This window comes from Limulus polyphemus, unplaced genomic scaffold (assembly GCF_000517525.1).
Source record: "Limulus polyphemus unplaced genomic scaffold, Limulus_polyphemus-2.1.2 Scaffold428, whole genome shotgun sequence".
NCBI classification, from domain to species: Eukaryota; Metazoa; Arthropoda; class Merostomata; order Xiphosura; family Limulidae; genus Limulus; species Limulus polyphemus.
In genome coordinates, this window is record NW_013666038.1 from 124,940 (window position 1) to 137,814 (window position 12,875).

At 30.5% G+C, this 12,875-nt stretch overlaps 1 protein-coding gene across 1 annotated transcript in view; it reads right to left on the minus strand.

The window, feature by feature from the left end:
- Nucleotides 1-3,872: 3,872 nt before the first annotated feature.
- LOC106458202 (DNA-(apurinic or apyrimidinic site) lyase 2-like) overlaps nt 3,873-12,875 on the minus strand; it is a 35,457-nt gene continuing 26,454 nt past the window's right edge. Inside the window, exons 5-6 of the mRNA XM_013917678.2 lie at nt 7,208-7,292; nt 3,873-5,195 (exon numbers count right to left, since the gene is read on the minus strand). Coding sequence (XP_013773132.1) covers nt 4,036-5,195; nt 7,208-7,292 — 1,245 coding nt within the window. The 3' untranslated portion in view covers nt 3,873-4,035. The remainder of the gene's footprint in view (nt 5,196-7,207; nt 7,293-12,875) is intronic.

The window sequence follows — 12,875 nt, forward strand, 5'->3', positions numbered from 1 at the left end:
TAAATAAAACCAAATTTCGAGAATTCGTCATACCATTCAAACATTAATTGTTTGCGTAAAAACTTAGTGCATTTTCAAAAATAAATTAAAAGTAACCAGCGAAATATTATTTTTATTTTCTCGGAAATCATATACAGACATTTTAAATTTTCTAATGTCTTTTTTTTTAAAGGTTAAATAAATGATTCATTTTCAATGGACAATCTTATAACGAGGCAACAATGCAGTTTTCATTTTCTACTAATCATAGATACGTATAAACAGTCGAATTAAGTAAATTTACATTAGTTTTTTAAACTTTACTCCTAGTTTTACAAAGCTCGGTCAAATGAAAAACATTAACACAGTTGAGCTTATAGAGGAACAAGCATGGTATTTAAGTTTTATTAATACCTTGCTTCTGTTGGTTACACTAGCTTGTGAATGGGATCATATTTTGTTTCAGAAATGATACTGTCTGTGCATCTGGTAAGGTTAAACACAAAATGTACGGATTTTAAACAATTGCTTGTGTTATATATAATATATATGTGCTTAGTCCCTAATGACGTAACTAAATATTATTATTTAACCGGACACATTTTTCAAATAAAATGATACATATAGTTGTGATCAATTTGTTAAAGGTTACTCTTACTCTTGCGTTTAATATGATAAAGAACTTTTCTTAACTCCCCTCTTGAATCAGAATGGAGAGAAAACTTGTGTAGCAAAAATATTCGAAAAGATGAGACAACATGAAATTGTTTAGGTCGTTAATGTCTTGTCTACGAAGCGTAAATAAATAAGATCATTATTCGACTTCAAATTGCTAGTCTTTCTTGATCGGTGCACTTTTATTACATTTGCGGTCCTAAAAGAGGTCTAGAAGTTGATATATTCGTTTACAGGTCTTCCAATAGTGTCTGCTACTGCTAATCTTTAAAACCGGCTAAATTTGACAAATTACAGACCTAAAGTAAAATCGTCTGAAATACAAGATATTTTTAGCTAAACCTCTATTGCTGAGGTGCTATATTATAACTTAAGTCCTACAGTGTCACTGGCCGCAATAAGCGTGTTTCAGAGCACAGTGTGACAGCTACAATTACGATCTGAATTTTACATTTTAAAACATGATCCAAATGTAAATTTTTTACAGGCTTAGGTACTAATAAATGGGCTGTTACAGGTTCTTTGAGCATTATACAGGTTTTAATTATTAAGCTTCTGAAAAACAGGCTTTAAGTGTTTGCTGGGAGGCCTACATTTATTGTTTGATTTGAAGGCTTTTGGTATGCGGTAATCTAAGTTCTAATATTTGACATGAAGCCTCACAACTGTATGCTAAAGTTCCATTTTGTGTTTTAAGAACTTATGAGTGAAAGCAATGTAGAATATGTTACATTAACCATGCTAAACCTGCCATACTCAGTGCTGACAGGCCTTTTACCCAATACAATTCATTAGGTTGGCTGGAACACGACAAAGACTACAGCGTTTCTAGATAATCAGCCTCGATGAACAATGGCTGTTATAATGTGAACTAGTTTAAGAAATTATATAGTTATAGGCACTGTAGCTGAATAATAATGTGATCACAGTAAAATTCTTTACTCTTAGTTCCAATCGTTTCTAAGTTGAATAAGTTCAACATAATCAAGAATTATTGGAGGAGTGATGTATTTTAAACTGTCATGAACTGACATGTTCATTTTGGCCCAAATATTTTTATCCAAGTTCCTTAATGTATAAAAACCTTTAACTCAGAAAAGATAAGAACGGCATTATTTTCTGTTTTCACTTGCAACAAGAAAGGGTTCTAATATTTCATGGTTTTCCGTTTTTTGCTACTAAATTATAACTATTGTTAGCTGTCAATAATGATAATTTCAAATTGATTACAAAAACTTGTTATAGGAAAGATTTAAATCTGCACCTTTGTTTGAAACAAAAATCTGCCTTCCAGTTTTGTAAAGAAAATATTCACATTCTGATATTCCTGTTATGAGATTAAATGTTTAAGTTAGTACAAAATCAAAATGGTACCAGTATACTGATATAACCTACTTCTAGGTTAGGCTATTTCAGTAAATTGAACTACTAATAATACTCTGCCACAAAGTTAGATTGAAATTCTGTGCTAAACTAATCCACTAGCCCAGAAATATGTCCTGTGAGCTGAACTCTATTAAAAATCTTGTGACTTTCTACCGAATTGCTTTGCTAAAGTCATATTGGGTTCATAAACATTGAAATATTTCACAACTAAGCCAGGTTGAGATTTTGTAAACTAATATACTTTGCACGAAGGTCTTGTATTGTTTATTATAATGAACTGCTTCACTATGGAGTCAGATTAATTATGTTGTACTGAGCTACTCTGCTAGAAATCCAGGGTATACATAAATTGTAGCTTTCTTTTAACTCAAATAACGAGAATATGGTGTGAAGATATAAACAAGATATAAATTTGAATTTTAAAGTGTTAAAATATCTAACTCAAAAATCATATGAAACAATCAGTTAAAGCTGTAGACTTGTATGTATAATATGTTGTATTGTGTGTATACTGAGAAAAAAATATATTCAACATTTACTAAAAATGAATTTTTTGAATTGGTTTATCCACATAGCCAACAAAACATGAACAAAATTATTAGATATTTGATTCATAATCATTGATGCTTGTTTCATAATACACCTAAAGAAATGTATACAAAAACAAACTGAGTTCTAATTGATTTTTAATATCACAGATAATTTGGACTTCACTTGAAATTCTGAATTGCAGTATTATACATCCTTATATTACTTCATCAGATGAGCTGAGGTTAATTTTCTAATTTTTCTAGTTTGACTATCCAAAATTACCAGGAAAGGTTGAAAGGTCCATGTTTATATTATCCTCAAATTCCTTAGAACAGAGCACACTTTTTTAGTGTTTTACTGTCTACTGGTTATATTCTAAGATAAATTAATTTCCAATAAACCAAAGAAAAAACGTCTTTCTTTCTATCAAAGCAAAACTGACACATGTATAAATAAAACAGATAAATGTTGAAACAACCACATAAATGCAGCACAGTATTTATACTTGACATTTATAAAGTTACATCTCATCTTCTTCAGGTACATCTCTTCCACAAAATAAAACCATATTTAACAAAATACTGAAGGCAACAATGCTGGATATGTATGCATTTCTTCTGAACCTTTTTTTTTTATCCTCACTTGGGTTTTAAGTTGTCAGTTCATAAACTCATTAGAAACACTATGATTATATAATCTTCACCAGCAAAGACATGTATATGGTTACTGACTTGTCCTTCACTCACCACCGTGGTGAGTAACAGAAAACTCACAATGCATACAACTTACAGATCAAAGATACAAGATGCTCAATTTGTGTCTTTTGATTTGCTCTAATCCAAGTTAACTGAAGAGGGATCCAAAGCTGTTCTAGTGCAAAAACAAATGGCAAACTGCATGACAGACTAGCTTTCGTATTTCTTTCTCACCAAAGTTTTTAGTGAAAAGACGATACATTAAGTACAAGATAAGCACGTTTTGTATAATGAAAAGACAGATAGTATGTATTTATAACATCAATTAAATCAGAATGCCTTTTTTACATTTGAGTTATATGAGGTTGTTACTAAATGTTAAAAAAAATTATTTCACAACATTAAACATTAATTTATATAAGATAAACAAATTTTGTATAATAAAAAGACAAATAGTATGTATTTATAACTTCAAAGCTAACATCAGTTAAATCAGAATGCCTTTTTTACATCTGAGTTATACGAGGTTGTTACTAAATGTTAAAAAAAAATTCTTTCACAAGTTCTTTTAAACATTAATTTATATCATAAAAACATTTCTAATGAAGTATATTTTATTTCATTTTTTACATGTGGGTATATTTAAAATACATATAAACATACTGAATCACCAAACCCAAATTGTAAAATGGAATATCTTTATAACTTATTTAACAATTGTATTGGAATATGAAATAGATAGCATTACTAATAAAATGGTATAGCTATATCATCTTTTACCTTTTACTTTTGGGGGATTAACCCACTGAAAGTGATTACATTTTGCTTCTGGGTTTTCTGCTCGACCCTCTGGATGGGCACAGGTGAAAAACTGTCGCCCATTATTTGGTCCCTGTTTCTTAACAGTTTTCAACACACAAGGTTCTTTGTGACCTTTGCAAAGAGGAGGTGGTTGAGGACCACACAGTACAGATTTCCACAACTGTTTCTGTTTTTCCATTTGATTGTTGATATGGTACTCTTGACACTGATTATTTTTTGTAGTATTTAGAGTGAAAGAAGGATTCTGATATTGCTCATCAGTTTCTTCTAAAACACAGTATGTGCTTTTCTGAAGAAAATTTTTGGTGATATTTTCACACTTTAATGAAAAAGATTTTGTACTACTTTGGCTGGACAAATTTCCATCTGAATTGCAGTCACTTTCTGCATCATGTGAGCAGATCATGCTTGTCTCCGAGCTGCCACTTGGAATAATATTCACAGATTTCTCGTCATCACTAACACATGCTGTATGGCTGAACAGCATATGAGGATTACTGTAACAAGATGAAGCACTATTTTTGCTCGAGTAATGGTGATCTATGGTGGTAAAAATGTTCAAATTACTATTGGTAGAGTTATCTACAGAGTCTAAAATACCTTGTTTAGAGGGAATTGTTGTTTGTAGTGTGGAAGTCTGAGGAACAAAAAAACTAGTTATCGATTTTTGACTAATTTTTTGAACATTTTGTTTCTTCTTTGAAACAGTTTCAGAATGACTGTTGGCCCTTCTTTTTGGAATATAAGAGTTAACTGGTTGGAAATCTGTAATCTGTGCTGTCACCTGCACTGGTTGTCTTAAGAATAGTGACAATTTCTGTTGCTTACCAACAAATTCAAGCCAGTATTTAGTACAAAGAGAGGGACAACGTCTAGAAGCCACAGGATCACACCGTAGTTCTATTGCTATGGGGCAATGGTCAGAGCCTTTAATTTCAGGAAGAATGATACTACTCATTACATGACTAATGAAGTTTCTGTTACATAAAATATAGTCTAGACGAGTTCCATAATTTGTTTGTCGAGCACCAGTTGAAGTCATCCAGCAAGTAAAAGCTTCTGTGTGGGACTTATTGAAGTGTCGGAATGTGTCAATGAAGGTAATGTCTGAAAAAAAAAATTGCAAGTTCTTAAAATAAGTTATTGTAAATACATTACAAAAGCAATGTTAAAAAAGCTAAACTCTTCCAAGAGCACAAACATTTAAATGAGTGAGTAATGGACACTGAATATATATACAAAATCTGACAAAATACATTGATTATATTGTTAATTTTTTTTCCAGAAGATTTTGCTTGTCAGTGTACCATTACTCATTTCCTAAATATAATTGTTTACATGTAGCTGAATGAATAACTTGGTACTCTCAAAGAACTTTATCATGTCCAGCCGTGAAACTTCAAAATCAAGATTTACAGCACAGATAAAATCATGGACAGAATGTTACTACACTTTAGAGTGATGCCCAAGAACATTATTTTCTAAAAAGAGTAGGTAGCATCCTGTAAGCTATTCTGTGTAAAATATAACAATTATTGTGCATTTTTTGAAATAAAAATGTAATTCTCTTTTTGTTTATGATTCATTTCCAACTCAATAAAGGACTTGAATCAGCTATCCAACTCAAAACTAAAGTGATTTTACCAAAAGTCTCAAAAGATTGACTACTCCAATTCCAATGACTACATATGTGCTAAGTACAAAAAAAACACACCATAAATCATTTTCACTGTGTGGGTAGGTTTAGTTAATACCATTACACAATCACATACATTAAAAACCAACAGTAAGAGCAGCAGTGTCTCTAATTTGGTTACTTAAATACAAAATGGTTTCAAAATAAGTACAATGTGTCTCAACAGAGAATACTATGGATAACTAGACTTTTATCTCCCTAGAACTAAAGATAATATTAAGAATTCAAAAAAATTTGATTCCTCATTTAATTGTTATTCGAGTCTTTCTAACACTATCTTTAACCAACAGTGTTTATTTCAGGATAATTTGTAGTACAAATTGAAGCTTAAAGCTCCAAATTCAAGGTTGCAAAAAGTGATTAACTAATCTGAAAAAAAAAGTAAATGATACTTTTCTTTCAATTGCAATATAATTGTTATTTACTACATAGTAACATTTACTCTGGCTTACTTCTGTAACCTCATGAAATTGTTTCCTAGTCTTTGTTTGGAGTGACCATTTGGGAAAATTATCAACAAACAGATTTAAGGATCATTTCATAAGTTTGATAAGAGAAGGGGAAACACCATACAAGGAGTGCTAATACACAAATAATGATCTGTTTTTCTTATAATAAAGCCACATAGGGCTATCTGCTGTGTCACTTGTGAGCAATCAAACCCTGGATTTTAGCACTGTAAGTCAGTAGATTTATTGCTGTCCCAACACGTTACAACACAAATAAACACAATTATCTCAGATGAAAAATTTTCTTACTACATATCAGCCTCCATTAGGATACATACATACATTTTTTTAAAATCCTAATCATTATGCTTATGACATGTCATTCCACAAGCCATCAGGTCATATCTACATCTTCCAATTCTCATTTCTTAATGCTTTCACTGGCACATTTATAAACAAATCTTTCAATGGACAGGCTTATTTTCAGATACACAATAGAATATAAAAAAACGTGTTTCAATACTTCATTAGTCATTTGAAATGATTATCTAGTAAACTCTGGGAAGTTTGATGGTGATACAGAATTCCACTCACATGGCAGTGAAAGATTAGCAAAATAGGTACTGCTAAAACCAGCTAAAGGATTTACACAATTTTTTTAGAACAGTAACCAGAAAGCCTGAAGTAATTTCAATATTAAGTAGCAATTTAGTTTACTATTGGTGATTATATGCACTGTACTTTTAAGTGACTAATCCTTAGTATAATGATATTACAGGAAATGTTTCTATGAGATGACATGTAAACTACATTGCCAAGTAATGTGGATGCTTGGAAAAGCATGAAAGGAATAAATAACTGTACATATACTATTGTTATGTGCAAACAGTTACTGGGACCTTTACCAGTAGTGGTTATTTTCAGTATCAAGTTTATCATTAAAAATCTTTATTAATGTAAAGAAAGTTTAATACCATGTTCCTTGTTGTTATCTTCATTTGGTGAACACTCTCCTAAAAAGCTGCTCAGCCACAGTCTGTCAGGTCGAAGACTAAACTCCTTGGAACATATACATATATAAAGTTTGAACAATTCAAAACTTTATATTTGTCAAGTAAAAAATTTAAAATAATGAAACATTAGGCTTACTACATTAGCTACATAAAAATACAACTCTGTAATTAAAAATTAACAGTGATTTTTTAAAACTGGTATTTCTTTTATAGTAAAACACATCAATAAATAATAATGGAAAAGTTCATACAAAAGAAAAATTATATTCTACTGGTATTTAAGTGAATATAAAATCATAGGTCCTAACACTTGGCATACAGGAATAACCAAACTTATAAAGTGATGATAATTTATCTTGACAGTTTAGACATACTTGAAAGGAAATATGATATCACTTTACCTATCACTGATTCCTTGATCAATTACCTTTCATACATCTTTGTATCATAGTTATCCCCCCTTCCAAAAATAGTTTGAAACTAGCAAACAAGGCCATAAAGTTTAGAATACAAATGTATATTTTCAAAAAAGGCTTTAACGTGAGGATAGACAGCACAACAATATTGTTAAAATCAAGTTTCACTCACTTAGACCAATGATGTCAAACAGTAGATAAATGTGGTTCATTAATTCATCTGGAACTTAAAATGCCAAAACCACGAGTAATGAGCAAGTTTGGTTATCTACTCCTCATTAGTTCACTGAACACTTAAAACTATTTACTCAAGCAGTGACCCTGATCGCGCAATGAAAACTAGTATATAAAAGCAGCCAATGAAATACAATTTTATACCACAATGTTCTCTCTTTAAGATATATTTATAGCAGAATAAAAATGTTATTTTTAACACTGTTTCTATGAATATCCTTCAACCAACAGCAATCAAATTTCTTATTTGTCATTTCAAAATCTCCTTCTCTCAATGAAGTTTTGTGTCCACTTGTGTAGAAATGAAAGACCTAATAACATCTTGATGATTTGAAAGACTACCAACACATACTTGGTATTAAAGAACTTTTTTTTTTACTAAAAGCAGTTTTTACTTTTTCATAAAAATCAAGAAAATATATGTAAAACTCCTTAACCATCCTAGTTCTTAGTGAGAAGACAGTAACAACTATGCTATGCAACATGAAAAATGTAGCAGAAGTATATAGTTTGAGACACATAATTTAAAAACGGGCTAACATTTCTTGTACTCCAGAATCCTAAGGACTCCTATACAGTGTACAACCTTTGACTTGCTTCAACTAACAAAGATTGCAATGTTTCTAGCCATCAGTTCTGGACACAAAGTTAAAACTTATACAGAACCGTCTGGAAGAATAAACTATGAAATGAGACAAAGTAGAATCATTATTTACAGGTTATTTGCACTGGCTTCATCCAATTTTTGCACCTCAGGTGATTTACCAGAACACACCATGTTCAAATCTTTACACATCTTCCTTGCATGACGAGGAGTTCAGCAGATTCTTAAGGAATTATATGATGAAAACACCATGTATTAGTGGATGCTTGCTTGAAATTAGGAGTATAGCCATAAATAACCAAGCTGAAAATTGTTCCTGAGAATTCACTATTATTTTGAAATAACAATTAATGATATACTGTTAAAATATATAACCAAACATTTATTTTTTTCACATTTTAAAATGGCATTCTTGAGAGTTGCAATATGCAACAATGTATGTTCTAATATTCCTATAACTTAGAAAAGCATAAGGTGTTATAAGGCTGGTTGTATACCTGGTCAAGCAACCATCTTTTAAGATTGTTTGTTTTGAATTTCACACAAAGCTACACGAGCACGTTTGATGGGACGGGGATTCGAACCCAAATCGAGTACCCTAACCATCTGTCCATGCTGGGCCTCATCTTTTAAGTATTGATCTCATTTTCCAGACCTACACTAGATCATTAAAGCAATCTTTGTCAATCTAATAATTTAGTCTTAAGCTATTTTTATACAGAACATCAATACATTTAACTAAATGGTATAACAAATCGGGATTAAAGAAACCTGCCCTGTTCTAAGGCCATTAATCTACTATCCTGACTATTACAGAGCACCTTACACAAACACCTTGCTTTTATCCATAAAAATTACAAGATTACCAACTTAATATTTATGATATCATATGACAAATTGTATTCAAACAATCTCTAACATGCTGTACAGTTAATTGTGGCTGCCTAAAATTAGATGTATAATTACATTATCAATTTGTATGTATTAAAATTATCCCATATGTATAGCATATTAATAACTATATCTTTAAAAGATTATATTCAAAGTTTAAATTATCTACTTTCATTAGTTTCTAGAAATCACTGCCTGGAATATTATAAAATATTAATACTCTTTAATAACCCTTCTTGAAATCTTACTTACTGCAAAACTCCACATACAGGCAAGTGCTTACAAAGAATAAGCTCAAGAAATGCTTTCACTGGCTTTATTTTGAAGAACATGCGAGTCTCAGATCATAATAGTCCTTCTATTTTAACACAAACTACAGATGATTTCTAGCTCTAGTATATGCAGATTGGTATATGAAGTTTATTGAAACAAATCTCTAGTATGTTAAAGTGTTGTGTTTACTGCCACTTATTCTTTTTTAATTGAAAGTATAATCCACATATCTCTGTTTAAAATACAAATCTGTTTTTCATAACAAAGCAGCATCCCTGAAGTAAAGATAAATAATTGCTTGTAAAAGGTCAGAAGATTCATGACATTTATAATAGAATAAAAAGAAAGTTACCAAAATGTAATGTCAATATTGTCCACACAAGAAGTACAGTCTTTAAGTTGCATTTTTATATATTCAGTCAGTTTTAACTTGCTTGGCTTTCTTTATTATTTTGATACATGATATTGCCAACTGAAGCAGGTGACTTCCCACTATAAAGCATACAAACAAGGATTGATTAACAAAGATTTATCAGTGAACGATGACCTCACTCAACCAATAGCAGAAAAAATACTAAGTAAAAGTAATGTTTTAATATAATAATTTAGAATTATAAGACAACCTAAGCCATGTTTGAACATAATAACTATTTATAATAATAAGACAACTTAAGTCATGTTTTTATATAATAACTGTTTATAACCATAAGCTAATTTAAGTAATGTTTTAATATAATTGTTTAGAATCATAAAACAATTTAAGCCATGTTTTTGTATATCTATATAAATAATACGCTTTCATTTGCTTGTCCAGAACTTTTCTCACAAATTTCTCAAGCAAATGTTACAAATCTCATATCATTAGAAAGCCCTTTGTCCGAGGAGTCCGGATTGCATGTCAGCTTTTCAATTCAGAATCATCTTACATACTTTTTGCTTAGTCAAACTTTTCAATGCAACAAGTATGGCACAATGTCGTTCTCATCACGTGATGACTGGTTTCGATTTCAACTTTAGTTTTTTTATTTGCAAAGTATTTCACACAAACAACACTTAACCTGCATATATTTTTTTAAAATGAGCATTACACTAAATACAATTTCTATGGGCTTTCTCGACTTATTTAAATCTAAGAAAAATGCATGTTCAGTTCGTTCAAAATAATATATGCTAATCTCTTTGAGAACATGCATTCAGATGTTTCTGCATATTCAGCTAAGTTTGCCTTCATTACAACTTTACATATAGTTTACTGCAATAATTTAGCTTCAGTTCATTTCATAGACTGCTATAAGCACTAGGGGTTTCATTCTTTGTTTTTGTGAGTTTCTTTGTTTTAACTTGTAAAAACCATGTCATACACTGAATGCTCATAACTGTTTAACACTCTGTACGCTATTATAAATACCATTACCTTACTTTATTGTTTATTTTACGTGTAGTTTTATTAAATAAAGTTACTTCCACGTGAGTTTGTTTGACTGCATAAAATGTTTTCAAATAGACCAGGATTTATCGATCCAACGCATAATGCCTGCAAGAAAGAGTATCTTAAATGGTGTGCGTGAAAATAACAGAATAAGGAAAATTCAAGCAAAGGGCATGAAAACTACCACTAATGTTTTTGTGGGACATGGCTAATTATTAAGTAATACTGTAGCAAACTCTGCAAACTACATTACCATTGATTAAATCCAATTTTAACATTTTAAAAAGTGTACCTGAATTTCACACAGCACTATTGTATTTTCAACCACAGTGTGTTAAAACTTAGAAACTCCTCTTTTTGTGCTATCAGTTGAGTGAAGTCATTGTTCACTGATAAATCTTTAATACTTACTTATGCAAAGGAACTGTAAAAATCATATTTGTATTTTAAGCAAAGAAATGTTTAAACAAAGAGATGTGAATTACATCTCCAATTAAAAAAGAATAAGTGGCAAAAACACACAACACTCTAAAGATTATTTCAATAGACTTCATCCACCAATCAGCATGTACAATACTACAACTAGTAATTAACAACTATTATATCATATTCATATTTTATAATATTGCAGACAGTGATAATGGTAAGGTAGCATATTCTATATATTACATAATAGATTAAACCAAAATATTAATTTTACTCTTAGTTTTATGTTTCTTCTGCATGTACAGTACTATCAACACTACTATAGGATTCTTATAGTGTTACAGACAGAGATAATGTGTCACTGTACTTTTACTTTTATTCTTGTATCAATTTATGCATTTTTTAATGTACAGTGCCATTAGAAAAATTTGTCAAATGCTATTTCCAGCATATAAATTTGCAATTATATGTTTATTTACCAAATGCTTCTTGTTCACGCAAAACATACAACTTCTTTCCTAATGTTCAGCTTTTCTAAATGACAAATTAATTTCTCACTTCCAAGCAAAGTTAATTCAGGATAGACATAACTGGTTTTATTTTGATGCTGGTTGGTAAATGCTTGAGTTGGACAACACTGTTGGCCTAAAGCTCAGGGAAAGCCTTGCTCACTTGCTTACACATGCTATACTTTTCTAACAATAGGACACATTGCAAGGTATCTACCTTTAAACGTTCAACTCCATTATTATTTGTTTTCCCTACTGTATTGTAAATTGATTGGTAACAGGAAATCTCTTTTCCTCCAAGTGGAGGTAGTGACAATTGGCCAACTGTTATCCATCATATTTGTTTATATTTTCGACTTGTGACATAACTTGGCCTTGAATTAAGGCTCCCAATATCTATCCATTTATAATTAGGGTTTGACTGATGCACTGACTGGCAATATTTAGTCATATATTTTCAAGAATTTCACTGACATATAATGAAATGAATATTTGAGAAAATTTTAGAATTTATTAAAAGTTATCACTTCATAGGGTATATGCATCTAGTCACTAGGCATTAAGCCTAATTAACTATTTTACTGCTATAGTCTAGCCCTAAGAAATATGTTGGATATGCTGGCTGTGTAATGCCAGTGTGATCTGTTATTACTTAATAATGTATAAAAAATATGGGTAAGTGGTCTTATGATTCTAAATAGCTATTATATTAAAACATCACTTGTACTTCATATTTTTGTATGCTACAGATTCCTTTAATTAATAAATTATACTAAATTTAAGAATTTTTTTAAACTGTTAGCTATTATAGTATTGTTCTTACTACTTCTGAAAGTTCTATTATTAC